Source organism: Sander lucioperca, chromosome 12 (genome assembly GCF_008315115.2).
Source record: "Sander lucioperca isolate FBNREF2018 chromosome 12, SLUC_FBN_1.2, whole genome shotgun sequence".
Taxonomy (NCBI): Eukaryota; Metazoa; Chordata; class Actinopteri; order Perciformes; family Percidae; genus Sander; species Sander lucioperca.
This window is the reverse complement of record NC_050184.1, coordinates 19,446,661-19,473,130: the sequence shown is the minus strand read 5'-3', so window position 1 is coordinate 19,473,130 and position 26,470 is coordinate 19,446,661. Positions and strand designations below refer to the sequence as shown.

At 43.1% G+C, this 26,470-nt stretch overlaps 2 protein-coding genes across 7 annotated transcripts in view; one reads left to right on the top strand and one right to left on the bottom strand.

Annotated features, from left to right (window-relative positions):
* The window catches only part of prkcz (protein kinase C, zeta), a 128,194-nt gene extending 120,646 nt beyond the window's left edge, over positions 1–7,548 (top strand). For all 6 annotated transcript variants that reach the window (XR_004898942.1, XM_031310881.2, XM_036007901.1 and 3 more), the window contains one exon: positions 6,033–7,548. Coding sequence is in view for 5 of the 6 variants with exons in the window: in XM_031310881.2 (XP_031166741.1) it covers positions 6,033–6,120 (88 nt within the window). In the remaining variant the exon portion in view is untranslated. The remainder of the gene's footprint in view (positions 1–6,032) is intronic.
* On the bottom strand, positions 1,683–22,756 carry si:ch73-70k4.1 (Fanconi anemia core complex-associated protein 20). Its single transcript, XM_031310944.2, has 5 exons — positions 22,501–22,756; positions 17,926–18,049; positions 17,064–17,572; positions 15,734–15,838; positions 1,683–3,284 (listed from the first exon to the last, which is right to left on the bottom strand). Exons 1-4 carry the CDS (start codon positions 22,641–22,643, stop codon positions 15,766–15,768), a joined length of 849 nt encoding a protein of 282 aa, XP_031166804.1. The 5' UTR covers positions 22,644–22,756; the 3' UTR covers positions 1,683–3,284; positions 15,734–15,765.
* Between the last annotated feature and the right edge of the window lie 3,714 nt (positions 22,757–26,470).

Genomic DNA, 26,470 nt, shown 5'->3' with positions numbered 1-26,470 from the left:
GATCACAATTTATTAGTAACCACTGATGCAACTGGGGAAGTGTACAAAAGACGGGTCCACTCTATAAATCTGGGGCCGAATCCGAACTTATTCATGGCAAAAAAAAAGATCAAATGCCTTTTCAGCATCTAGCGAAACTACAATTTCAGGGGTGTCCTGGGATTGGGGATGTAAAGAACATTCAAAAGACGACGAACGTTAGAGAAGATGTGCCGACCTTTTATAAAACCAGTCTAATTAGTTGAAATGATACTGACCAAGGGAGACTCCAATCGGATAGCCAGTAATTTGGCTAAAATTTTGACGTCTGCATTTGGCAAAGAAATTGGTCGTTATGAGCTACATTGTGTTGGGTCTTTCTCGGGCTTCAGTAGAAGAGTAATCAGTGCTTCGGTGAGGGACTCTGGTAAAGATCCTTGAGACAAAGAATATTCAAACATATTGAGCAGGAGTGGAGATAATTTGGTAGAAAACGTCTTATAGAATTTGATCGGAAAGCCATCAGGCCCCGGGGCCTTGCTGCTTTGCAACGCTGATATGGCCGCAGATATTTCTTGGAGCTGAAGGGGATGATCTAAGTCTTTTTTATGTTCCGGTGAAATAGTGGGGACATTTATGATGTCAAAAAACTCTATTAATTTAGACTGATCCTTAGGGGTTTCTGATTTATAAAGGCTAGAATAAAAGTTCATAAACGTGTTATTAATTGTAAGGGGATCAATAGTTAAATCCCCGGCATCATTTGTAATTTGAGAAATATGTTGAGCTGATGATCTGGATTTAAGTTGATGGGCTAAAAGTCGACCGGCCTTATCACCGTGTTCATAGAAAAAACCTTGCGACCGGAGAATAAGCTGTTCTGCGTAACTTGATGAAATTAAATTATATTGGGTTTGAAGATCAATCCTTTCTTTTGAAGTTCTGGTGTAGGAGAAGTAGAGTATTGACTATCAATTTTGGATATCATCTCCATTAGCTGTTGCCTTTTCTTTTCCCTCTCTTTGTTAATAAAAGCAGTATATGATATAATGTCCCCCCTGAGCACTACTTTCAGCGTCTCCCAGAGGAGAGAGGGGGAGACTTGCTCCGTTGAGTTGAATTTTAAAAAATTGTCAATTGAAGAGGATACATGTTTGCAAAATGAGTCATCTGACAATAGTGAAGAATTGAATCGCCATATGTGGTTCGTAAAATTAGATGGAAAGGAGAGATCTAATGGCTGGTGGATTTAAGACAAAAAATAATAATTTGATTCATTCAATAAAATTATTATTTTTTGTCTTAAATCCACCAGCCATTTTCATATTATACCAACATTTGCAGCATCCTGAGCCTTTTCGGTAAGGTTACTAGGAAAACTCAGCCCAGAGTAATTTTATTCTCCCCAAAACAGGTTTTATTTTTAAAGAACTATACAAAAAAAATCGCAACTTCTTTTCCAACTTTCATTGTCTCCCGCAACTTCATTGCAACAAAAGACATCGCAACTTTTATCGCAATTTTTTACAAAAGCTCCCGCGAAATCAGGCATTTTGGGCCGCAACAATCTCAAAAAAGTCTGCGAAATCCTGGAGGGACTGAAAGAATTGTTGGATGCCACCCCCAACCTTTTTTGACATCAAAAGGGGGGCGGTTCAGATACTGTTAGGCACTTAGTTTAAAGTATAATGAAGCTCCAGGCAGCACATAGCATATGAGGTAGTGCTGCTGCAAGTTTCAACATCTTTGCTCTCTCCATACGAGAACAGTAGATCATGCTGGTGCGCAACAATTCTTCATTGACATCATCATCATTCTTGACTTTATACTGTAAAATAAAGCAAAATGAGGATTGTATCTTCAAAATAAATGGTGCCATTCAAGCAGTGATTAGTATGTTCAGCAAGGTTGTACTTGGAGACTGACATCAACACCATTGTGGCTTATTTCCTGCTTGTGCAACTTGGGACTTTTGAGCATGTACAGCATTTACAACATCATTGTGAAATGGCAGGGCACGGAGCAACAAGAGCTCCCAGTGTTAATTGGAGCCTTATTAAATGCCCATCATGCTCTGTACCCATGACAGATGTCTTTGGGTAGCTAGCATGGCTCTCCCTCAGTTTGAAGGTGCTGTACACCTCTGCTGTTCACTAGACACTCGACTTTAAACCAGTCTCGGAGTGGGGGAGCCTCGTAGCTCATTAAAGGGCTGCAACAAGACGGCTCTGAAGTCTATCCCAGCTCATTTGTGACAGTGTTTGACGACGGGGGTCCGTGACAGACTTTTAGGGAGCCAAGTGTGGAAGCGTTTGGTGGTGGTACAGTGCAGGGGGGGAGGGAGTCGAGGAAGATGAGTGGGAGAACAGGGGTGGAGAGCACACTGCCAGTTCAGTAGTGGAGATAGCAACCTGGCATCAAACACCATGGCACATCAAACGGAAACGCATGCCTCCCTCCCTGCGTCTCGCACTTTATCTCCCCACCTCTTTCTCTTCCCTCTGTTACCAAGGAGAGGGGCTGATGTCGCCCACTCCTGCTCCGGGAGTGGGGGTGATGCAAAAAGCTCTCCAGTCTACCCTCTCTCCCACTCGTGATGGGCTTGGCACAAGAAGAAAGAGAAGTGAGAGCCGTGTAGGGAGAGAGAAGGGTAAACCCTCCATGTTAGAGATTTACATTGCGACATTAAAAGCCAGATTTTCTGGGGGGCCTTGCCAGCATGGTAATGGGAGGGGGAGAGAGGCTTTAGTATTTTCTTTCTATGCCAGCTCCCTGGCTCAAAATGGCAGCCTTAGCCAGTACTTTTCTTTTTCTGTAGCCTTGGTCCTTGGTGGTTGCTTTTAGGGACTTGAATGTGGTGGCTAGGACCCTAATGAACCTGTTGCTTATCCTACTGTAGCACTGAAGGTGCTGTATTTTGGGAAACTAAGTCATTAATTATTCTTTCTTTATTCTTTCTTCCCTTAATTTCTTTCATTTCCAATAACTACAACAGCTTAGTCACACTAGAAGTACTAAAACATCCCGTAACTAACGACACTAACATTTTAGATGGTTACAGTTATTTCTTAGATTGCTAATAGCTGTTCAAGTCTCTTAGAAATCATTTCTTAGTTTGATATTGGTACAAAATGCAAGTATTTGTTTTTCAAATACAAGCAGTTCAAATGTTGTCTAGATATCCTGCTGCTTTCTTTGCCTCACTCTTGTTCTGTTTCTCCCACTTCACTCCCTCCTCTCCTCTGTCCCTTCCTCGTTCGCTCCTCTTCATTCTGCATCTGGTAATGCTTTCAAGTCATTCAAGCCTGGAGAAAAAAAAGGCAACATTTACGTCGGTTGAACACACTGTTTGTTTTGGTCAACTCCCAAACCCTCTCCTCTCTCTTTTGTGTGTCCGTCTTTGTGGTTTTTTTCCTTTCTGCCTCTCTGTTCTCTCAGAGAAACTCCAAAACAGAAAAACACCATTTTCTGAATCTAATTTTTGTATTGGTGGTTGACCTACTCCTACGGCGAGAGTACTTCACATGAGATCAGATGGTGGAAAAACTATTGGCTTCATCAGTATTCTAGTCTGCAAACTGAAAGAGAGACACTGTAGCATTTCATTCACTTGTCCTTGCGCTCTATGTGGGTGGGATCCGCAACCTGTTCGACACCGACAAGCGGCCCCTAAAGTGAGACCCCCACCCACCTGGTACACCAGGGGGAAGGTCGGTGAACACACCTTTTGTTTAAACTTCAAAGCCTCCTGCCCAGTGTCTGAAGGGAGAAAGCCTCTCAGCCTTTCCCAGCTAGAGGCCCCTTTTTTGGGCTTCAGTTCCTCGCAATCAAAACACACACACACACACACACACACACACACACACACATATACATATATACAGATGAGTAAACAGCCAGCAGGAGAAGCAGCAAGCGGTGTTGCTAAGGGAGTACATGTATTTTTTTTTTCCAGCCATTTGAGTTAGTTATGGGGTTCCGCTCCATTTACCTGTGATTATGCCTTTGCTAATGGAAGCAGCATACTCAGGAAACAAAGAAGCAGTTCGAGTTCTTTCTGTCCCACTTGACATCATGTACTTAGGGGATGCCATTTTACAGGATTTTAAGGATTTGTCCTGGCAGAACTAACAAAGAAACATTACCCATCAGGTGGTTTCCATGTTGTAGACATTTTGCAGAACAGTGGAAGCCAAAGAAAAGAGCGAGTTTTTGTTATTAAATGTATGTTTCAAAAGCAATGTGTCCCAGTCACTTTGACCTACTCTTTGAACAGATTTGATGATGGTTGTTGAGTGAATTGATAGTCTTGACCTATCACTGGTCACTGGTCTAAAATCATCTGGCCGAAGGACTATAGTTGAAAATTAGCCGGCTGGCTAACACTGGCACATTTACAGAAATGTTGATTAATGTGTGTTGTCCTTTATAAATAAATAAATACAAATAAAAATAAATTTAACCTGAACACTACCTGTGTAAAAATCATGCAACTTACTGATTTCTGAGATAAACTGTTAAAAGATAATGGACGTAGCTTCCGGCCCTGAAAAGCGAAGCCAACGCTGAAGTTCCTTAAAGGCACACTATGCAAGATTTGTACCTGAATATAACAGTTTCAAAGTCATTTCGGTGGTAAACAAACTCATAGTAGGGCGACTCACCCCGATAGCAAAGCAGGGGAGGGGCGCCTCTGAGAAAACCAACAATGCAGGTTTGGGAGGTGGCGCCACGCTAAATCTCGCGAGAATCACAAATTGCTTTACTACTGTCGGTTCTGCAAACATCCGCTACACCCGCCAGAACCTTTTGGACATCAGTGACCAGCACCAGATATCTATTTTGAGTGTCTTTCATTATACGCACAACATCCCCAGACGACATAGTGAGACCGCCGGGCACTTCGTGGATCGTTGTCGGGTCTAGGAGGCGGCGCAGACAGAGGAGGGATAGGAATAGCGTTTGTTGCTAAAGCTAGCATAGCACACAAGCCACCTCTACCGAGCCTGTATCTCTACAATGCCAGATCCCTGATGCATAAAACGGACGACTTGGAATTACAACTCGCTGGAAATCGCTATGTTCGTGACTGCTATGTTTTGATTATCACTGAAACCTGGCTTCACCCGGGGATACCCGATGCTAGCATGCAGCTAGCAGGCCGCACTCTGCTCCGCTGGGGCCGGACTGAGGACTGTAAGAGCAGAGGAGTGGGGCTCTGTATGTACGTGCATGAGAACTGGTGTAATAACGGGACAATTATAGATAAACACTGTTCCCCTGACCTCGAGTACATGTCTGTAAGATGCCGGCCTTTTTTTCTACCGAGAGAGCTAACAGTAGTGATCGTTACGGCTGTGTATATTCCACCCGACGCCAATGTAAACACAGCGCTCTCTCTCCTGCTGGACACCATAAACGTAAAGCAGCGGGCCCAACGCGATGGTGTTCACATGATCGCAGGAGAATTTAAATTTATCAACATGTCAAGTAAACTTGCTTGCGTTCTATGTTGTATGTTGTTGCGCTTGCTTGTTGTATGTCAGTTTTTACAACCACCTGCCTTCGATTTAATTCAGGGGTCTGCGACCGACACAAGACGATACCATAAGCCCATTTAACACAGTCAGTTACAATTATATATATTTACAAAAGGCAACTAAAATATGATTTGATAATTTCATTACTAAGCTCTTTCAGACATTTAAATGAAAAAAAAAATAACTACTCTTTTAATAAATAAATAAAAATATAAAGTGGGAATTTCAAAATAAAGGCGCATCTTAAAGATGTCGATATGAATCGATACTTTCATTTTGTACCGATAATATTGGATCGTTGAGGATTGAATGGATATATTGATCCAGATCAATTTATGGTTACACCCCTACTAACCAGTTCAAAAACATGGAGAATAGGAGTAAGGAGACTGTCAGTGCTGTGAAACTGCCTTTTGTTCAGAACCTGATCCAGGTTTGCTATGGATGATCTTCTGCTCCGAGTTTGTGATAAATCAACTCCTCTCATCCTTATTTCTGTCCCCCTCTCCTTAGGGACGTCATCAAGAGAATAGACCAGTCAGAGTTCGAGGGATTTGAATACATCAACCCCCTGCTGCTATCCACTGAGGAGTCTGTATGAAGGGGAGACCAGCTTCCTCCTTTCGCCCACCTACTGTCTGTCCAAGCTGCCGTCTCAGCCAAAAAAACACTCGCAGGCCAACTCTGAAAGGCGAGGAGGGGGAAGAGTAAAGGGAGGACCAACTCACCCTCTGGACCTTTTTCAACACGGCAAAGCAAACTGGAGAACGGGAACGTTTCCTGCCTGGACCATTCAGATAGTTATGTTGGAATACCAAACTCTTCTTTTCTTGGCATCTACAAGGAAAACAAAGACACTGGACTTCAATAACATTCCCTGACGTTATGTTGCCTTCCCCTTTTCTTTTTCCCCCTCCTTCGGCTTCATTCCTGTCCATCCTCGTGTCAAAGCACGGCTGGCTTTGTGATTTGAACAGAGAGCGGTTTCATTCTGTGCCTGCCATCACGAACGCATTTCAACCCGTCTCACATCCCTGGATAAATATGACAGTTCTGCTGAAGAACTTGAAATTTTAGATGCACTTTTTTTTTTTGTTAATTTTTTTTCTATATTTGGCGAGGAGGGGGGGGGCAAGCCTCACACAAAACAAGAATGTACAATGAGAAAGAAAACATAAGTTATTATTGTGTATTATAGTGTAGGTAGTGAATCCATAATTGAGGATGCCTTTTCATTGATGCAAGTGGCACATTTTCATCGCAACCACAAACGTTTCTTTTTATCTTTTAGGATTTTCACGAACAACGAGGGTGGGGGGGTGGGGGACGCTTACTGGGAGACGACTTTTTATTTAAGAAGTGCCTCAAAGATCGTATTAATTACCATGTCTCTGATTGCACCTATCTTTTATCGAAACATTTCTTCACCCATCCCTGGCTTCAGTCGTAAAGACCAACTGAATCCACGGCTAGACTCTTAACAGCGTTGGTCCAGACCGTTCACATTTTTTGTGGACCCAATATTTTTGGAGCACGGTAGCCTGCCTCAGTCCTGACACTTGACTGAATCTTTTTATTTTTAATGAATCAATTCAAATAATCAGTGTACAACAGATCATTTATGACTTGTCTGTAGATTCACAGGAGAAGCTTCCAAGCCAACATCTGATAACTGGTGGCAGGTAGAGACTAAATGACCCCAATGATCATTTAGAAATGTCACCGATGGGTGTCGTGCAGCAGGCAGCATCCATACAGTCCTGAGTAGGGTTGGGCATTGTTTAGATTTTAACCATTCTTATTCCAAGTCCGACTTTTCCTTTCGATTCCGGTTCTTATCGATTCCGATTCTTTAAGGGGTGGAGTTGAAAAGGGTCACATGCTTATTTCACAGATGAGAGGAAAGTTTTATCCTTAGAGCGCCGCTTACTGTGCTTCATGGCTGCAACGCAACAAGTGCCTGGAAGTACGGTGGCCGCTAAGGAAACCAAAACTTACGCATGTAAAATTTGGAATCGATGATCGGATTTGAAACCAAATTTCCCAAACGATTCCAAAACAAAATTACAATTCTATTGGCACTGGTTCTCGATGCCCAATCCTAGTCCTGTATATGTGTATAAAAGGTGCATACAGGCCACAGTATACTCGCTGCCAATTCCAGTCTGGCAGCTGTAGAAACACATTATATCAGGACTCGAGCTGAAACACAAAGCTGTGCATTGGCTTCAGCCTCCGCCGTGTGTACAGGCTTGCTGGCCAAGCTCAGATTCTTCTACACCAGCTGCCACTGCGTGACCATCTGCAGCCGGGCGAAAATATCATGTGACCGGTTGCTTGTGCTTTCTTGTGGAAATGTGTCTCCATTTCCATTTTTAGGCCCATCGCGTGTTTCCATCTCCGCACTACGGCTGGCTTAACACGGTGCAACTACAGCTCAGTGCAACTTCAATTCTTCCATTGTTTCTTTGCTTGTATACGTCCAATGACATGACTAAACTCTCTCTGCAGTCAAAAATCATGCTAAAATGATAATCAAATGTATTGGTAATATTTAGGGCAGTCAAAACTAACATGTTAATTAAGAGTTAACCCAAATTCTTTTTAACGGCACAATTTTTTTTCGTCCGATTAACGCACGCTCGTTCTGTGATTCCGCTCCATTGTTTGGGAAACCAGGAAGCTGCAGCAGTAACGTTGTGGACAGTGTGCCATCATGGCGACTTTCTCGCTACATTTAGCAACTTTTCAGATCCTCTTAGCAACTTATGTATATTGTAATTCATCCCCATCAGAGACAAGATCCATAAACGGGACTGGATGGCTAGCAGAAACAAACCTCCTTGAGCAGAAATGGATAAATAAAAGAGTCTTTTAAATTTCAAATTGGGTTTCAAAGCCCTTCCAGATGGTTCTCTCCACAAGACTGAAGTTATTTGCATGTACTGTTGATTTGAACTGAGTTACCACCGGAGTACGTCCAATCTCAGATATTACTATTAAAAACTGGAAAAAAGAACAGATAAAAAATGTGCCATTAATCGCGAGTAAACTATGGACAATCATGCGATTAATCCCGATTAAAATATGTAATTGACTGACGGCCCAATATAATACTGAATATAATATTGGTATTTCTAAAAAGGAATAAAAGCAGGTGTTTAGAGATCCATCAGAAATGCTCTGGGCCGGTGCACTTGTTCCAACGACAGGAGCACAGAGAGACAATGTAAACTAATTTGCACTGGTGGCTGTAGTGTACAGACAGACTGCATTTTGTTAGCAGTGGTGTTGAATAATAAAAATAGTGTCAAGAAACCAAAAGATAGAAAATATAAAACTCGTTATTTTGTCTCTAAAGCACAGGTCGTGATGCAGTCAAGTCATTTCAGTCGTACGTTTCCTTTCATTCTCTCATCACACATACTGTTCACTCATACAACGTTTCTCTACTTATTTTAATGCTTCTACTTCAAACATTTGTTTCTTGGTATTTTCTTCACTTCAAATTGAAGTAGGCATTCCACATAGTCCTCAAACAATATAAGTGAGTTAACCGACAGACGTCAACTACAATTTGTGATGGCATTTCTCATCATTTTAAAGACTTAACTTAATCTACCAATTGTTTTTGAGTTATTTATCGATTATGATAACAACCCTAGTTGTCACCTCCCAGACACGTTTCATCCTGAACCATAAATGTGACCCATTCGACTAAATACTTACTCTAACTTGAGTCAAGTGGTCAGTTTTTACAATAGTTGTGTCAGGTTACCACGCTGGAGGCTAATCAAAACCCCAACCGAGAGTTTAACTGTTGACTCGGACACGGGCCTGGGTTTTAAAAACAGCTTTCACGCTGCACCACATGTATTGAACAAACCAGGCAAATGGAAAAACTCCAGGAAAAACTGCAATAACAATCCCTGCCAATTTCTACTCTCCACATCTGCCTGGCTGCACGACTTAATTTCATACCGGTCCACCTCCGGACCTATTGTACAGTCTAGGGATGCCAATTTTGATTTTTTTTTTCTTTTTCTGACCAATAGCCGACTCGCGTTAACCGATCATTAGTCTATATCCACGACGTTCCACTTTCGGGATTGCTCTGTTGCCGCCGGACATTCTGTTGGATGTCACTCTTTTCGGCAGGATGCCCGTCACCTTCCTCTTTCTTTGTGTTGGAAATTTAAACTCCGGTGGATTTCTGAGGACTACGGTTAACTGCTCCTCAGATCTCTGCAGGGTAAATCCAGACAGCTAGCTAGACTATCTGTCCAATCTGAGTTTTCTGTTGCACGCCTGAAACTACTTTTGAACGTACACACGTTCCACCGAAACAAGTTCCTTCCCGAGGCTATTTTGCAGCGGCACCGTGGCTCCGTCCGGCGCTTAGCGCCGCCCAAGACGATTGTGATTGGTTTAAAGAAATGCCAATAAACCAGAGCACGTTTTTCTCCCATCCCGGAATGCTGTGTGGACTAGACAGACCCTCCTCCGCAGCACTGTGGAGGAAGGTCTGGCAAAGCGAGACTAACCAATCATTAACCGTTAACCGACAAGCAGTCAACAGAGTCCCAGTTCACCCAGCCGGAGGCTCCGACACACACTCGCCACACTAGTGGCATGTGTCACGTAGCTGTCCGCTGGGAGCGCCATCCAGCAGAGAGCCACGGACTTAAGTTATGTGAAATAGATTGTATAGCCTATTTTTCTTTTACAATGCAAAAGAAAAAGTTTTTAACAGGCTAACGTGTTTATTTTTGTTTTAATATCGTGTTTAACTGGTGAATGAATGAATTAATGAATTGTTTATTTTCGTGTCTGGCGGCTTACACGGCCCATCCTTTATAGGATTATTCAGACACATTTTAAATAAACGCTTTCCTAGTGCTGACACAAAACAAAATATGTACATAAAGGGTACAAGTAGGGTACTAACAGTAAGTTAACATTTCAACAAAAAAAAACCTTTCAGTGATACTGATAGTATTAATCTGTCAACGGTTAAACGGGTTAATCAGTAACATCCCTACAGTCCAAAATGTATGACCATGTGGACTGTACGTGCCAAGAAAGACAGCAGCGTAGTAGAAACAGAACCACATGTGGATCTGCTGAGCGTCTTTGGACCGGTCTGCCTCCTTACAGCTGGAACACACCACGCACGCAAGTGTCGCGTAGCGTAGATACGTGCCTGATCTCTATATATCCGATAGGAAGAGACAGGATGAGTGGGGAAAACTGTAGTAATTGTAGCCTCTCTGTGTGTGTGTGTGTGTGTGTGTGTGTGTGTGTGTGTGTGTGTGTGTGTGTGTGTGTGTGTGTGTGTGTGTGTGTGTGTGTGTGTGTGTGTGTGTGTGTGTCTCTCTGTCCATCCGTCCGTCCGTCCGTCCCTCTGTGTGCCTGAACGCGTGTCTTGTTGTGAGAAGTTATTTTGAAATGTGTTTATTTTGGTAAAGTATCCGGCTGCCCTGTGGTCTTCCTGTATGTGATTATCTGCCTGGGCATACGCTCACGTATCGCGCAATAAATAGAGGAGACGCCAGAACTATCACTGCAGCGCGCGGGCCTACGCGGACGCTACGTGGACGCTACGTGTACGCTACGTGCCCGGTGGCGATACTACAAATCCCACTATGGCCAGGCCAAGACCCGCCCTTCAATAGCATTTATTGGCCAGGCGTCCATGCTTACGCAAGGTAACGTAACCCCATTTGTACAGGTCCTATCTCCTGACCAATCGGCTATCCTAACCTTAACCACTCGAGGTCAAATGCCTAACCCCAACCTATCGAGCTGCTTCGTAGGGCGGGTCTTGGCATGGCCATAGTGGGATTCGTAATTTCGCCGCCCGGTGTAGCCGGACAGATTGGATAACATGTGCGCCGAAATAAATAGCTGCGCTACGCGGCGTTTACACGTGCGGTGTGTTCCAGCTGTTAGTGTCAGCTACAGGGCTGGTTAACAAAGCTCCGAGCTTTCTGAGTACCGACTGAAATGTATCCATAACTTTGACTATTGAAAAGTGTCAAATATCAAAAGTTGGCATCAAATGCTCAATTCTCAGTCTTGTTTGTTCGAATGATTTCGTCACACACATCTTGATCTAAATCAGGAAACGTTTCTAACTTCAGACTATTTTATTCAGACCTTTTTTTTTTTTTTTACAAAGTTTTTTATTATTTATCATTGATGCATTGAGCACTTTTGTAAAATGAAAAGAAGAGTTAAAGCATTGTTTCTACTCCCCAAACTAAAGTATTGACAAGAAGTACTGTTTTGGTATTTGTACTGAATGTTGAGTTTTCGTGTTTGCATTCATTTCTGACTATCTCAATCTCAGTTAATACTCGTCCCGATCAAGAGGTGCTCTGGATGGGTTTGTAACCTGCAGCTGACAGCACAACAGTTGCCTGGTGTAAAGCCAAGCCGATACATGTCGGTCAGCTCTCTAACATCAAATCCTAATTCTCATTCCCACCCAGCTGCCTGTGCAGAGTTTGCACAAGCCAGGATATTTTTTTTTTTTTTTGTATACAGTGAGGTTTTAGGCCGTTTTAAGTTCAGGCAAGTTGAACTTCATGCAATACCACCTTTATACACAGCAGGCAAACATATTTGTAACCAAATTCAGGAGCCGTGATCTGTTAAAAGGCTGGGATCTAATCAAACACACGCACTACACATCTGAATATCAACTACAAAGCACAGATTAAAGTAAGGCTGGGCGATATGGCGAAAGTCAAATTTTACAATATTTTTGACCAAATACATCGATATCGCTGCGATATTGTAGTGTTGACTATTGGTGCTTTCACAAAACATTTACACAATGAGATGTTTGATAAATAATCATCAATACCTTGGATATAATGACTAAGTATAATGCAGCCTTTAAAACCAGGAAAAGACAACACTTGTGTCATATTAAGATTATATGATATTACAGTATCCAAAATTTAGGACGATATCCAGCCTCATATATCGATATAATATCAATATATTGCCCAGCCCTGGAGTAAAGTCACAGACAGAAAGAACCATAGATATAAAACAATTTAAGTTTTATATCTATGGTAAGACCTCGCCTCTGAAGTGAGCTTGGTGTTCATCTCTACGTCGGTGCGCTTCCGAGGAGAAAGAAGAGCTCTCGATTGGCTGAGGTTTAGCTGATGAAATCTGAGCCGTGCTAATTTGATAAGCACATAATAGGATTAATTAGCTGATCCTGAGTCAAATGGTCTCAATGAGCTGCAGGGCCTTTTTACAGGCAGGGGAGAAACCGATAGAGAGATAGTGAAACCACAGTCACTGATTAGTCCGCCACGACGCGCACGCACACACACAGACAGACAGACAGACAGACACACACACACACTTCAAGAAGCTAGAAATCACGTCAACATTGGAGGAAGCTTCCTCTTCCAACCCCCCCCGAACTCCATGCCATTTGCTGAGTTTTTATTAACGCCATGTTCCGTTGATCTATTTGCCCACCAGGTGATACACGAGGGGCATTGTTGTTTTTCTCGAGGGACCAACGGATGAACTGAAGAGTCCATGAAACCACTTTACAGAACAGCAAACCAAAAGAAAGAGAATCTTTATCTGAACATAAATGAACTCGATCCATGATTTTGGTTCTAAAATACTGCTGGTTGGATATGCTTCATTTTGCTTCACCGCATCTTTGTAAATATGTGTAATTATTAAAAATGATACTGGTTTTCCGTGAACTGGGTGCTTCCTTTTTTGCAGATGACGGCAGAAAAATCTTTGCAGATGCTACAGTTTTGCTTGCATGTGTGCGTGTGTGTGTGTGTCGCCTGGGAGTTAGCCTCACACATCCTCACAGCCCCTGATCACCTCATACGTTCATACTGGGAGACTAGTAAGTGCATTAACCAATATTCATATTCTACCACCATTTCCTGTGTTTATTTGAAACGGACTCAGAGATAATAAACTTGAACTGTTTACTAGAAATGCATCTTAAAACAGTGTGCAGTGGAGTCTTTACTCCGTGCACGTATGAAGACTGCAGAGTGCAGATACATTAGCGGTCCCTTGTGCAAAATACCTCTGCTGTACGGATCTCGCAGCATTTGGAGGAAGTCAATTAGACAGAAAATGTATCATTTTAAATACGACAGAAACTACGCACTATAACTTTAACACGATGTATCTTGTTTTATTAATCATCTTAACACAAATGTTTAAAAAAAAAAAAAAAAAAAAAAATGTGTGGTTTTAGAGGGAGTTACTCTCTGGAACTATTACTTGAACAACAGTGTAATCCATCCACCCAGTACTGCAGCTGTGTAGTGTCTCTGGCTATAGTGCAGCCAGATGTGGTCTGTGAGAACAGCTGTTGCTTTTGGTCTCCGTACAGATACTATCAAATGTGACAACCCCACTGCGACAACACTTCAGGAAGCTGCCCGCAGTCGCTGCAACCAGCTGCTCTTCACAGAGAAATAGTTCCAGCACAGAACTCCCCCAAACCCACAGATCACACTCGGAATACAACATGATCATCATGACATCATTTTAGCTTGAAATCAATCATTCATTTCAACAGAAATGTAGGGCTGGGCAACATATGGATATTATATCGACATCGATATACGAGGCTAGATATCGTCTTCAATTTTGGATCTCTAAATATCGTGATATGACACAAGTGTTGTCTTTTCCTGGTTTTAAATGTCAGCTTCTAAACTTACCAGACTGTTCTAGCCGTTTTATTATTTTGCCTTTACCCACTTAGTCATTGTATCCACATTATTGGTGATTATTTGTCACAACTCCCATTGTGTTAATATTTAGTCAACCCGACAATGTCGACATCGATGTATTTGGTCAAAAATATTGTGATATTAGATTTTTTTTCCATATCGCCCAGCTCTACAGAAACGTAAAGTGATAACACAGTGGCCTGATATATTTCTGTGAAAGCAGCTTTGTTAAAAGGAGGATGTGGCCCGGTTCCATTTCTCTGTCTCTGATGAGGCCAGGCTGGATTGTCATTTCAGTTTGCGGGTCGTCTCGACCAGCTGGAAACAAAAGCATCAGAGGCCCGGTGCACACGCTCAAGTGGAGCCAAATTATGGATCGAGTGTCTAAAGAGGATAACCTGACATATGACAGCAGGGAGTCATCACACTCATTGTGACCAGAGCTTCCAAAGTGCACCTGCTGTCAAATTATAAAAAAAAAAAAAAAAAAAAAAAAGTAACCCTCTTTCATAACGTAGAAAAGTGCTTCCAAGCTTACAGGGTTTTTTTTCTCCAAAGAGGTTATCATCCTGGTTCTCTCCCCTTGATGTATGACCCAGAGTAGTCTATATCGACGATATGTTCCTCATTTTCGGCCGGATGTCCATCACCTTCCTCTTTCTTTGTGTTGGCGTTTATGAGGACTATGGTTAACTGCTCCTCAGATCTCTGCAGGGTAAATCCAGACAGCTAGCTAGACTATCTGTCCAATCTGAGTTTTCTGTTGCACGACTAAGGCTACATTTACATTGTTACGTTTTGTTTTTTGAGTGAGAGTTCTGAGCCAAAAGTGAACTCTGTGTAAGTGTAATTAGCTCCAGTAGAAGAACTTATATCCGTTTAAACTAACACGCCCAAACCGCATGTCTCATCAACATTCTCGTATACTGGGCCAAGCGTGCCGGGGTAAACAGGAGGCAGCATGTATACTCAGCCCGTTGCTGGTAGTTGCCATGGTAACGTTAGTAGTTTAGTCCCAGAGAACGAGACGTCATGACAGATAAGATTCAATCAGGCGGCGCAACGTTGGCGTCCGTGTCGGTGTCTCCAAAGGTCTCCGTTTGCAGCCGTTGAGACTACAACACAACCCCGCAGACTCCAAAACCAAAACAGGGTCAGAGGTGTAAACCAAACCAAAATGTAGCAAATGTAAATGTAGCCTAAAACAACCTTGAACGTGCACACGTTTCTCCAAAACAAGTTCCTTCCTGAGGCTATTTTGCAGAGGCACCTCCGCAGCACTATGGAGGAAGGTCTGGCAATGCGAGACTACACCCAGCGTGTCCAGGAGCCTCTCTGTCAGTGCACAGCCCGGGTAAGCTGTCAGTGAATGGTGAGTGTTCTGCCTGCGAGCTGCTCTCTGGGTGTTTCCTTCATACGATACAATCCTGGAGTGTGTGTGTGTGTGTGTGTGTGTGGCTGCTTCACCTGGACAGCAGCCAGCCAGTATCCCGTCGGCCTCACCAGGTCATGTCCACGTTCACCTCAGACAGACACTGGGCCAGGTGGCCGTCACAGTCCATCTGGGTGAACCTGGAGAGACGGGAACAAGGAGATATACTGTCGGTACAGACAGAGAACACACTCTGTGTGTGTGTGTGTGTGTGTGTGTGTGTGTGTGTGTGTGTGTGTGTGTGTGTGTGTGTGTGTGTTTCGCACAGGGTAAAAACAAATTCAATATTCAATATTATATTCTCTATATGTAATAGACACAACCGTGCTTTATAATAATTAATAAGAAAAACTATTTTGGCGTATGCATTGGGCAGGCACCATCTTGGAACTGAATATGGAAATGAGTAGCACGTTTCATCTGATGCTGCTGAAGTACCTGCGTGTCTCTACGACGTGTAACGTTAGACAGCCAATCAGCAGCATTATTAGCGCTTGGTAGAAGTATGCTGCATGCTTATTGGCTCACTGACGCTGGTGAGATCTAGTGACGAGGCATTTTTCGATACTCGATAGTAAGGAGGAAATTCGGTCGGCGCCTAAAAAGTACCTAATTGGGTACCCGGCCCTAATCATGATGACATTACCTTTCAAATTAGGGCTGCAAAATATATCGTTTTTTTATCAACAGGCGCAATAACAACATAGCGAAAGGCTGTGACTAGAGATGGCCCGAAACCATTTTTAGCTTCCCGATACCGATTCTGATACCTGAACTTGCGTATCGGCCGATACCGAGTACTGATCCAATACCAGTGTGTCATATATTGTTAAATATGTTTTAACAAGTATACTACTATCCCTGTATGGATGTGATATTATTTCTATATATCTTTGTTGTCAGTCTGGCTCAGGTTAAACTTTTTGTGAAACATGAACAATGAACGCCCCAGAACTTTCTTTTATTCTGCAGTTTGACAGTCAGTTATAATGGAAAAAGAACATAAATAAACTACTTTAACGTAAATTCTCTTTAGGGCTTTATTACGTGGTATCGGATCGGTGCATAAACTCCAGTACTTCCCGATACCGATACCAGCGTTTTAGGCGGTATCGGAGCCGATACATCTCTAGCAGCGGCATATCGCAAATCGCTCTTTTTTTCAGATTTTTGGTGTTAATGAAAGAAAATATCAGTAGAAAACTGCACTGAAATGTAACTATCGTTCTTTATTCAGTGGCAATTCAATGCTCAATTTGTTCAATAAAAGAATGTTGTTATGTTCCTCATATGGTGCAGCCATATTTCAAATGATATATAATACGCATAGGTTTAAACAAATCAATTAAAACCTAAATCTCTTACCCAACAGGGAAGTCCAGCAGGCACATGGGGCAGCTTTGAAGCCTGGCCCCTCCTGCTGCTCCTCCATCTCCTCCGACGCTACTCTGCCCCTCCTCTTTCTCTTCCTCTTCATCCTCCCCCTCCCTCTGCCCCTCCTCTTCCTCTCTATCCTCCCCCTTCCTCTGCAGAGGAACTCTGCTGTCAGACACTTTCGCCCGGTCCGTGAGAAGCTGTCTGTCGACCGGTCCGGTCTGTCGTCCTCTCCCCCCCTCGCCCCCCCCCGCCCTCGAGGGTCCAGCTGCCGGCCCCTCCCGGCCGTGGAGGGACGGCCGCGGTCCTTGGCCGCTGCGAGAGGACAGCTGTCTGTCCGCCGGGCCCGGGACGGGTTCCGTCTGCACCGAGAGCTCCCGCGGGGAGGGGCTGGGACCGGACCAAGTCCTCGGAGAAGGTGGAGAGGGTTCGGGGAAGGGAGCGACGTCTTCGCTGAGGTCACACCACCGCTGTTCACCGGACTTCAGTGCTGTGGGTCTCTGCAGCGAGGCGGGGGGGAGGAGGGGGGAAACAGATGCAAGACTCAACGCCAGCAGCATCGGAATTGAAAGGAAAAGGTCTTACATTTTAGGACAGATGGTTAGAGTTGCAGTATGTTGTGGAGAGTGGGCTGGTTGTTAGCACTACATTCATGAGCTCTGTAGTCACAAAGTCACATCCATAACCGGACGTTAATATTGTGAGAACAATAATGCCAGTTTCTTATTTTTTTTTCGCAGCCCACTCACTCTGTGTGTTGATGTGAGTCTCTCCTAATGTGAGTCTTGTCATGAGTTTCATCATATTCACTACAGGAAATGTGTATAATGTGGTACACTCAACAGTAACATACCGCTGTAGATGGATGTGGAAGATCAGGAACCAGGTCCCGGTGCTGATTCTCCAGACACGGTAGAGCACACAGCGCCCAGAGACTCTCCACAGCCGGCAGCTGCTCGCTGGTCCACCACACTGACCTGCAAACCAGATACGACACACGACTCAGCAGGGGACGGGCTGCGGTCTTACCCCGGTCACGTGAAGAACACGTATACATGAGCGGGGAAGAATGACTGGAGTAACTCTACCTCCGGTACAGTAGGTGGCGCTCTGCCAACGCACGACTGGCTTTTTCTTCCGGTTGACCTATGTCTCGCATTGCCGGACCTTCCTCCACAGCGCTGCGGAGGAGGGTCTGGCTAGTCCACACAGCATTCTGGGATGGGAGAAAAACGTGCTCTGGTTTACTGGCATTTCTTTAAACCAATCACAATTATCTTGGGGTGGGGCACTAAGCGCCGGACGGAGCCACGGTTTTGGTGGAACGTGTGTATGTTCTAGAGGTGTAAGAAAAAATCTATACACTTGAGTATCACGATATTTTATTTTGCACTACTGTATCGATTTTCAAAAAGGCAATATTGATCATTTTTTTAAAATAAAAAAATATTCATGTACAGTGATTCATGTTTATGTTGTGTTTAATCCCCCTACTGCTAGATGGCTACGTTGAGACTCACCACTAGTGTCCTTGCCTAACAGTGCCTAGCAGTGCCTGACTTTTTGCTAGAAGCTAACAATGTAGCTATGGCTGAACTTTGGCCTACTTTAGCATATACAAATTAGCTCACTAAGAACCTGTGAACCACAATCCCAAACTGGCAGTTTGATTCTCTGTGTACTGAATTGTTTCCCTAAAGTAAACTTCTTTGACTTTTATGCACATCATGTCTTTTTTTAAATATTAGTTTTTCTAAAAATTATACTTTAAAAAAATCCCAATATATTGCCTTACACACAGTTTCGCGAAATATATTGCAATATATTGAATCGTGACCCACGTATCGTGATACGTATCGTATCGCCAGATTCTTGCCAATACACAGCCCTAGTACGTTCAAATGTTGTTTTAGTCTTGCAACAGAAAACTCAGATTAGACAGATAGTCTAGCTAGCTGTCTGGATTTACCCTGCAGAGATCTGAGGAGCAGTTAACCATAGTCCTCAGAAATCCACCGGAGTTTAGAACGCCAACACAAAGAAAGAGGAAGGTAACGGACATCCGGCCAAAATGAGGGGACATCCAGTGGAATTTCCGGCGGCACCAGAGAAATCCTGGAAATAAAAAATTGAAATTAAAAAGACAGTCGCGTTCTCGTATACAGGCGGCCGCCGTCTTGGGAGCTACTGTCTTTATAAACTATCTTTTTAATAAACTGTCTGTACACTTATAAAGTTCTCAATTCTTCGGTTAACATTTAGGGACCCTCATTATGCTACCGTTGAAGTTTGGTGATATTTTGAGCCTTTTAAGTGGTATAAATAGTGATTTGTTTTTACTTTCCCTGTGCCCCGAATACTAGCGTTGTAAGCTAATCAGCTGTCCGTGTTAGCTTGTTTCAAGCTACAAACACATTGGATTAGGGCTGCAGCTATCGATTATTTTAGTAATCAAGTATTCTACCGATTATTCCATTGATTAATCCAGTAATGGGATAAGAAATACTTAGTAAACAGCCATAGTAAATATTTATTATTGCTGTGTACTAAAAAAAAAGGAAACATGTCTTTTGTATATATACAAAAGACAGGTTTTTTTGAAAAACCAACATTTTTTATTGCCAAATTCCAAGTACATTTTTGGTGGCCCAAATGTTAATTTTTTAGCTACCTTGTGTCGGGTTCGCTCCGTGGAATGGATGAGTACACTGGATGTTTTCTACTGAGACGATGTAGCAGCATGTTTGCAGCTTAAATGATCCCAAACTTTATGTCGTTTTCTCTCGCCTGTCTCTTCTCTTAGACCCTCGCTATTTTCATCTTCGTTCATTTGTAATCTGGGCCGTCAGTCTCGTGCATACAGTATATAAACGTCTTGTGTCCGCAGAAGCGTCAACCTGTTGTGTGCGCTAGTAATAATCCTCCGTGCGGAAACACAGCGAGTCGTACAACCTTAATGACATTGATTTAACGAAGCTTCGAGGCAAAGAATTTTGCTTCGAGGATTTTTTGTAATCGAATTATTCGAGGAATCGTTTCAGCCCTACATTGGATTAGCATGAAAACATGTCCCAGAGAGCGATCGAGTGGGTACACATCTGTTATTAACCCCTAGGTTCATTTTGCGCCGGAATTGTCCTTTAAGGTGTATACATGCAGGAAAACCGCGGTTACTGAAGGATCTCTAGGTCTGTTAACCGGGTTATGGCAACTCTGATTTTAACAAGGGTTAGGTGTTTACATGGCGTTTGAGAAATCAGGGTACTGCCTTAACCCGAATATAATATTTTTTTCTGTCCGTTTCACACAACTACTACTGCTTTCTCTCCTCTAAATAAAACCCCCGCCTTTCCTTTACAACCCCTCAGCTAGCATGTAGCTCTATCACAAGACGTGTGCTGAATGTCTGAAGAGTTTTTTCTATCAAGAGTTTCCAGAAAAAATAGATTTAATTTTCCAATACCCAATAGGGGAGAGCAGGATATGATGAAGATGGGTTCCTCCCCCCCCCCCTTCCCAACCACCCTTTTTCAAAATGATTTTGTATGCATTTTAAATCCATCAATGAAATTATTTATGAAACTGCTCTTTGATCTGGTGCACAGTGTCTGCTTGTGTAACTAACAAGAAGAAAGACACGTCGATCCACACTGTGTTTTATAAAATAGTTAAAGGCAAAACTGTATGAAGTTATGTGCTTCACAAGTGCACAATGTCCACTTTGTGTGTATTCTCCTCTAGTGCAGGTTGTGTCAAATGTTGTGTAATTCATTTATGGTATGGCTGCTCCACATCTGACTACTCTCCGCTGTTTTTACTTTATTTGACATCTATCAGCGTGTTCCCATTTAGTTTCCATTTGGGAGGAAATTCTCCTAAAAGCTGTCAAGGATTTTTTTTCCCCCCCATCTTGGATTTAGCCTTAAAGCAGTTACACACCGGGCCGATAATCTGCCGTCGGACAGTCTGGCGAGGTCAGTGACTCGAGTGTGGTCGGTGTGTTCCGTGCTGTCGTCCGTTGGAGGAGCCGTCAGCCTTGATTTTCGCCGACCTGACATGCTCAGTCGGAGACAGGGCAGTCGGGACTCACCCGGAAACGGCGAGTGGGATGAGCGTGACTAAGCCTCTCAAAATCTGACGAAAATCTTTTAAACTGACCTTTGTCGATCTGAAATGAAGACAGATTCAGCAACTGCACGGACTATTTCTCTCTTAAAATGTTTTCAGAAACACGGTTTGGTGAACTATTTTAGTACAATATGAGATCGTATTCTGAATAAGTCGCCAGTAATGGCCGTTCAAAAAATCCGGAAGCAGCAGCCAGTTCCATGTGACGCGTTCGTCCAATCAGCTGCCGGTTTTCATTTTTTGGGCGACAATACAGATTAGCGCCGCCTGCTGTTACGGAGACGTATTACGTCTCGTCGCTTTGGTGTGTTCAGAGACATTTCTTGACCAACTCGGGGAGACTTAACAGTCCAACTGCCTTTTCTGCCCACGGTCGGCCGTCTGATTGGTGCGTAACTGCCTTTACACTAAGTTACGACTTTATTATGTGAACCTGTGCAATCTAATATAACAGCCCTGCAATAAATCCTACCTATTTTTTACTTATTTATGTTACATTTTTGTTGGCAAAAAAAAATTATCTTAAAAAAAATAAAATAAAATGGAAATTCCCATAATCCCACAATATATTATATTTAGTCATTTCATTCTTTAATGAGTTTGAGGCCCTTGAATTGAAGCAAATCAAAATCGTATCGTGGCAGACTTTGTGATATCAGCAAATGTCGTATCGTTGTCCAAACAATCGATGTATCGTATTGTGATACAACTTATGATTTACTAACTCAATCTGTTATCTATTATATAATCTATTACTAACTTAATCTGGTTGTAACTTTTTGTTGCCTGATTTGGATGCTGTGGCTCCATGGTGCAGCCTAACCAGGTTGCATTAATTCCCTCGTGAATTTCATATCCATGAATGCAGCTTTAGAATTAGTTGCATTTAAAAACGAGCTCGACCATTATTTAGGGTCTGATCTGCCATACTGGTCATATTGTCAGGATGCCACAGTCTCCCCCTTCTCTCTGCTGATTCCTCACGTCTGTATCCACTTTTGTCTTCTTAAAAACTCAGTTTTTCGGGTCGGCAGCTTATAAAAACCTAAGTTATGGGTTCTTTACATTGTTGGTACTTCATATTACCACACAGCAGCTTTTAGGCATCTTTCGTTGTTGTTTGCTAGCAGACGGAATAGACGAGGAGAAAACCTTCACGCAACACAAATCAATGGAGAGCGGAGAGTTCTTTTTTCCCTACGGTGGGGGCGGGACGAGAATGCGCTCTGTCTCTATGGTGACTTTACATAGCTCCGTGAACACTGCCACGGTAAAGTTAACCAGAGGAACGAACACCCACCTCCCAGTCTCTGCTGTGCTCCCGCTGGAGAACAGTGCTGTGTGACTCCTCTTCAGTGTTCCCCGCGAACCCATTCCCGGCTGGACATCTTTGACAGGCGGCTTATTTCGTTTAAGTTTAGACTTGGAAGATGTTCCAGCCATGATTTCAACATCTTCGACATTTCGCGCTAGTGTGACGAACGGGAACTTCCTTCTTCTTCTTCTCTCGGTTCAACTGGCCGGTCGCTGACATACCGCCACCTACCGTCCTGGAGTGACGTGTGGACGTCACAATCGGAAGAAGAGTAAGTACTTGCAAGGAGTTTGCATTGGTGGTTGGTGCATACATAAACAAACAAACAGACATATTCAACATTAATAAGGAATGCAAAAATAAAATAAAGAGAAATAATTTTTACACACTCCGTGCGTAAAATCATGGAACGAGCTTCCAGAAGAAGTTGTGCGTTCCCCTTCAATTCATTCTTTTAAGAATAGGTTGGATGCATTTTGCCTGTCAAAAGGTGTAATGTATAATTATAAAGCTTGTCAGTAATTTATGTAACTTATTTATGAATTGTTAGAAAATGTTAATCACGAAATTAATGTGTTTTCTGAAAACTACATGTTTATTTATTGAAATAATTTCTGGTACAGGTTATAAAATCCTCTATTCCAGACTCAAGCAACACAAAACAAATGTGCACGAAAGTGTGCAAAAAAAAAAAAAATAGTAATACATCATCTTCTTCTTCATATAGCCTATGTTACAGTGCAATACAATGTGTTCAACATTTGCTTTAACCCCACAGTTTCCACCCTTTCACTGTTCCTTTTCCCCTGCACAGACATAGTGCCATTAAACCTGTGTGGCCCTATAGTCTCGCATTGCCAGCTCTATCTCCACAGCGCTGCGAAGTAAGGTCTGACTACACTACACTTACATTCTGGGATAGGAGAAAGGAGAGAAAAAACGCTCTGGGTTGTTTGTGTTTCTTTAAACCAATCACAATCGTCTTGGGCGGTGCTGAGCTCCAGACGCAGCGACGGTGGCTCTGCTAAATAGTCTCAGGAAGGAACTTGTTTTGGTGGAACATTTGCAGCCTGCAAAAGAAAACGCCACATACAATATTAAATGAAGTTAACTGTTGACACAATACAGTAATGTGAGCTATTTCAATTAGCTGGATACATGGTTAAACCTCATTTGCTCTCGCCATTGGTATATCATCCACAGCAATCCTCTCCAATTGGTCCCAAAACATCCCAGTTAGATAGTAAATGCCGGGCGTAACTTTGGGTTAAGATCTCCACTCGAGCAAAACTCGAATTTTGAGCATATCAAATACTTAATTTCCTGCATTCTGATGAATTTTTCTGCAACAATTTGTGCCTTTTCTGCATCAAGTTATGGTGCAAATGTCTTTATTTATGTAAAGGTAGTTATTATTAGATTTTGGGGGGGGGGTTGCACTGGCCAGTTTTGATTATTGTGGGGGCTTTAACCCCCCCAATCCCCCATGTAAATTACGCCTACGTGTAAACATATTCTTTGTAAATCTTTACAATCATCCCCCAAAAGAACCAAGCAGGCCTGCCTTGTTGCACCAACCAAATGTTCTTCAATACTTGCCATTTTCAGCGTGTAGCTCGCTAGCTCGAAGTTTGTTGTTGTTTCCAGAAGCGAACAGAGATTGAGAACGGTGACACACAGAGAGCAGAAGATGAGGGACAGCTGCTGCGTGTCGGGCAATTATCACGGAAATGTACTTCCGTTGATCCAGACTAGTGTTACCCGGTCTTGATTTCCTCCCTTCTGCTCTTCTCCTTGTAGCACTTTAATGACTGCCTTTTGTATTTTGTGATACCTGGTTTCTGTCTTCATCCCAGTGGTGTAGTCTACGTGATACGCAGGTATACGGAGTATACCCACTAGGAAACATCAAGGATTTCTGTATACCCGATACCGTTATGTAACAATGATTGTTTTGTGAGAGTACTTTCAAACTTATGTTCATAAATTCACCCCCGCCTAGGAACAACAACACAGTTGGCGGTCATTCTCTGCGCAGATTTGAAATGAACTAATGTAAATCACTAAAGTAGATCTTAAATTTCAGTGTTTTGGTAAGCCTGCCCCTGAAGCTATACTGCCTTTTTGCGAGCAGATCGGCCCTCGTCCCCTCTCACCCCCTTGTGTGCTGCCTCCTGCCTGGTACCTGTTTTATACCGTCTATGGCTGGGACAGAACTGCACGTGTACATCACCTCTGTGTAGTCTTCCTAAGCATACTCAGGGTCTGAAATGGGCCAGGACTTACCAGTACTGAGTAACGGCTGTTTTTTGTCCACATGAGTACCCTTCATTTATTCATTCAGCCTTTATTTGGGGTGGCAGTAGCTCAGACTGTAGGGAGTTGGGTTGGGAACCGGAGGAGAACGGTGGTAGACTGGTAGCTGGAGAGGTGCCAGTTCACCTCCTGGGCACTGCCACGGTGCTCTTGAGCAAGGCACCAAACGTCCATCGACAGCTGCAGCCCCCTCACTCTGACATCTCTCCATTGGTGCAGGTACTGCGTGTTTATGTTTATGTTTATTCCCTTTGTGTGTATTGGAACAAAACAAAAAAGAAAAAAGAAGGAAAAAAAGCATATTGGACATAATTGCACACAAAACTCCAAAAATGGGCTGGACAAAATTATTGGCACCCTTTCAGAATTGTGGATAAATAAGATTGTTTCAAGCATGTGATGCTCCTTTAAACTCACCTGGGGCAAGTAACAGGTGTGGGCAATATAAAAATCACACCTGAAAGCAGATAAAAAGGAGAGAAGTTGACTTAGTCTGTGCATTGTGTGTCTGCGTGTACCACACTAAGCATGGACAACAGAAAGAGGAGAAGAGAACTGTCTGAGGACTTGAGAACCAAAATTGTGGAAAAATATCAACAATCTCAAGGTTACAAGTCCATCTCCAGAGATCTAGATGTTCCTTTGTCCACAGTGCGCAGCATTATCATGAAGTTTGCAACCCATAGCAATGTAGCTAATCTCCCTGGACGTGGACAGAAGAGAAAAATTGAGGAAAGGTTGCAACGCAGGATAGCCCGGATGGTGGATAAGCAGCCCCAAACAAGTTCCAAAGAAATTCAAGCTGTCCTGCAGGCTCAGGGTGCATCAGTGTCAGCATGAACTATCCGTCGACATTTGAATGAAATGGAACGCTATGGCAGGAGACCCAGGAGGACCCCACTGCTGACACAGAGACATAAAAAAGCAAGACTACAGTTTGCCAAAATGTACTTGAGTAAGCCAAAATCCTTCTGGGAAACATCTTGTGGACAGATGAGACCAAGATAGAGCTTTTTGGTAAAGCACATCATTCTACTGTTTACCGAAAACGGAATGAGGCCTAAGAACACAGTACCTACAGTCAAATATGGTGGAGCTTCAAAGATGTTTTGGGGTTGTTTTGCTGCCTCTGGCACTGGGTGCCTTGACTGTGTGCAAGGCATCATGAAATCTGAGGATTACTAAAGGATTTTGGGTTGCAATGTAGGGCCCAGTGTCAAAAAGCTTGGTTTGCGTCCGAGATCGTGGGTCTTCCAGCAGGACAATGACCCCAAACATCCTTAAAAAAGCACACAGAAATGGATGGCAACAAAGTGCTGGAGAGTTCTGAAGTGGCCAGCAATGAGTCCAGATCTAAATCCCATTGAACACCTGTGGAGAGATCTTAAAATTGCTGTTGGGAAAAGGCGCCCTTCCAATATGAGAGACCTGGAGCAGTTTGCAAAGGAAGAGTGGTCCAAAATTCCAGGTGAGAGGTGTAAGAAGCTTATTGATGGTTATAGGAAGCGATTGCTTTCAGTTATTCAGATAAAAAAGAGGAAGTTCTCTGCGCTTCTGCAGACCACAACAATCCAGTGCAACCAAGGCTGGACAAAAACGGTATAAAGTGACAAAAAATAGCCGGTGCAACACAGATGTC